This window comes from Sorex fumeus, unplaced genomic scaffold (genome assembly GCF_029834395.1).
Source record: "Sorex fumeus unplaced genomic scaffold, SorFum_2.1 ptg000044l, whole genome shotgun sequence".
Classification (NCBI taxonomy): domain Eukaryota; kingdom Metazoa; phylum Chordata; class Mammalia; order Eulipotyphla; family Soricidae; genus Sorex; species Sorex fumeus.
In genome coordinates this window covers 74,868,457-74,871,670 of record NW_026606101.1, presented here as the reverse complement: position 1 = coordinate 74,871,670, position 3,214 = coordinate 74,868,457, and the positions used below count along the sequence as shown (strand labels likewise).

Genomic DNA, 3,214 nt, shown 5'->3' with positions numbered 1-3,214 from the left:
TTTAAAATTTTTATTTCATACAGGTGGCATTATTTATGTTATCACTAATTTGATCTTTTCAATGAAACAGTAACTTCTAGATTGTTTTATTTGCTTTCTTTCTGTGACTCTCACTGAGCGACATTATATGGTGTTTGTATCTTTATGACTTATTTGTGAGTATACTACTCTCTTAAGTCTATCAGTGTTGTTGCAAATGACATAATTTCCTATTTTGATAAATAGTATCAGCACTGTCCTCCCATTGTTTATCGATTTGCTCGAGCGGGCCCAGTAACGTCTCCATTTTGAGACTTGTTGTTACTGTGTTTGGCATACCGAATACATCAAGGGGAGCTTGCCAGGCTTTGCCGTGTGGGCGAGATACTCTCGGTAGCTTGCCGGGCTCTCCGAGAGGGGTGGAGGAATCGAACTCGGGTTGGCCATGTTGACTGCTTGCAAGGCAAACGCCCTACCCGCTGTGCTATAACTCCAGCACAAATAGTATTAATTGTTTAGATAAATAGATAATGTTTATCCAGTCCTCTATTGGTGAACACAGGTTGTCTTTCAATTCTTGGCTATAGTAAATAAAGCTATAATAAATGTGTGATGTGATTATGTCTTAGAAATTAGTGTCTTAAGTGGGAAAATGGAATTGTCTGTAGAATCTTCATACTGCCAACCAAAATGAGGCCACCAGTTTACATCCTCTCCAATACTTTGTCTTTTAGATAATAACAATTTTCACATGTGTAGATGGTATCTTATTGTTTCGATTTGCATTTAAATAATCTGAGTTGATGTACAGTTTTCCATGTGCCTGTCAGCCATTTGTGTGCTTTTGGATTATAACTGTCTCTTAAATTCTTTCACATCTTAATAGGATGCTTTTGAGCCTGATACAGTCACAATTTTTTATTTGTTTTCATCACCATTGGAATTTAATACTTCAAACAATGTCATTTACATGAAACTCTAAACAAGAGAACCACAGTGACAGAAGTCAGAAGTCATGTTGCATGTAGATTGGGTTTGGAAAATTAACCTTAAAAGGAGTACAAGAGAATTTCTGTATCCTATGTTAGTGAACTATTATAAAAAATAACCATGAGTACCCCAAAATTGCACTTTACTGCGCTTAAATGAGCATTTAATATTTATGATGCTACAACCCGCACATAGTTCTTTGTTTTTGTTCTCCAATGTCTCTTCATCACCTATATATAAGTGAAACGAGCATCATCCCTGAACACGGTGCAATCATAGTCTCTGATTTAATTTAGTCTTCTGGGTGCTGATGTATGTATAATAGTGATTCTTCAGTTCTTGTTTGCTGACTTGACTATTCTCATGGATTCGAAAATTCTGTACGTACTCTCTAAACACATTTCTTTCATCTCAAAGATAAATCCGCTCCGGGGCTACACACTGGATGCGAAGGGGAGCGATGGTACCCAGCATCAGCAGCTCCCGAGCTATTATTATTGGCCAATACTAAGGACCAGAATCCTGGCGTCACCCTGGCCACGTGGAGACGTTGATCAATTTACTGGCCGGCCACTCCTAACTGCGATGTGGAAGTTGCCCCCTGAAGCCGGATATTCCTCAAAAAGTTTGGAAGATGAATAATTACTTTATGAGGCCACCTTTTTCGCTCCCCAATTCATCTCATGTAGTCTTAGGAAAAGAACAAAGTCCAGACTGTTCCAGTGACTTAACGTCCGAGCTCTCAGCCACTCACAATGAGAAAGCACTAATAATACAGAGGGCGTGGCTGTCTTACTCAGACAGAGGAATATTTCAGCTTCTGAAGCATACAATTTGTGCAGTGGAACATTATGTGACATACGAGATACTGAAGAAAGTGAGCCCCTCAGAAGGTGAGCTTATTAAAGATCCTAGCATGAAGTATAAAGTAAGATTCCGATTTGGTGGGGAAACATTTCCACCTTACATTGTCTTTAAAATTTTTCTGCATACTGATGGCCATGGATACAAGTATTTCTGTGGGAGAAATATACTGAAGTCCTCGACTGAGGCAATAGCTGATTCTTACAGACTTATGGGGAAAAACAAATTTTATAATCAAATGATGGAAGATGAGCATTTTCACCAGAAATTTAAAGTCAGTGATGAGATAGATGTTATCACAATGAAAGATTACATGCAGTATTCCAGTCTTTTAGATAATATTCCTGCTTCTTGTGGTGGCAGAAATAACCACTGGCGTAGATTAAACCTCAAAAACATCCCCAAGACAATGATGATATATGACATAATTGATTTTGTACAATCTGGAACAGTTTCAAAACGTTTCCAAAAAGAAATGAAATTTTTGAAACAGAAACCACAGTCAGAAGAAATGCATCAACATCAGCTACAGATTATTACTGATGTGAAGATCTGTCAACCAACAATTCATGTACCACTGCCTGCAAAACAAGAAGCCAAAGAAGTTACATATTTGGGCCGGCGATCTAAGCAAGCGCAAATAAAAGTTGAAAAAATGAAAAAAGCGTATAAAACACCTACAAAGAAAACTAAGAAAATGGAACCGGAAGAAGAAACAGTCATGCTCTCCACTCCATCATTTACCCTTATGAAAATTAAAGAACCTTCATCAAATATCAGTGATGATGAGGACTTTGAAAAGGAAGAACGAGAATTATTTCGCTGGTGGCAAGACTTCGTCATTAGCAACATTTTAGATACCACCTAATTGATTAAAAATAAAAAAAGGTTTTCTTATCTATTTGTAAATTTGCACATCAACAACTAGAAAACTGTAAAACAACATCTTAGAGCACCTTCAAAAATTAAAAATAATTAAAAAAAAGCAAAAAGTAAAGTGGCCCATTCCACAAGTAGCTCATTCCACAAGTAGGCTCAAATCACAGTTTATAAATAATACAAAAATAATTTTTTACTACTTGCCCAAATTAGCATTACCAGGCAGAAAGGATGTGGGTAAATTAGGAGAAATGTATTAAACATATGAGGAAAACAAGAGAATTCAGATGTTGATTCATAATGATTCATGCCTGAAACATACCATTCAATGCTATTTTAATTTTTTAAAAAAGTATTTAAGAGAAGCAGAGAGAGAATAAAGGAGGTAAAACACTTGCCTCAGTTCTATCCCCAGCACTGAATATGGCCCCTTGAACCCCGCAAATATGTATGTTTTGTTGTTGTTTTCTTTTAGTGAAAGCGTCAGTGGGATTTTTGCAGC

The 3,214-nt window shown here is 36.9% G+C and overlaps 1 protein-coding gene across 1 annotated transcript; it reads left to right on the top strand.

The window, feature by feature from the left end:
* The first annotated feature begins 1,603 nt into the window (after positions 1–1,603).
* Positions 1,604–2,701, top strand: LOC130030701 (uncharacterized protein CXorf58 homolog). Its single transcript, XM_056122061.1, has one exon. The coding sequence runs from the start codon at positions 1,604–1,606 to the stop codon at positions 2,699–2,701; it is 1,098 nt and encodes a 365-aa protein (XP_055978036.1).
* Positions 2,702–3,214: the final 513 nt, after the last annotated feature.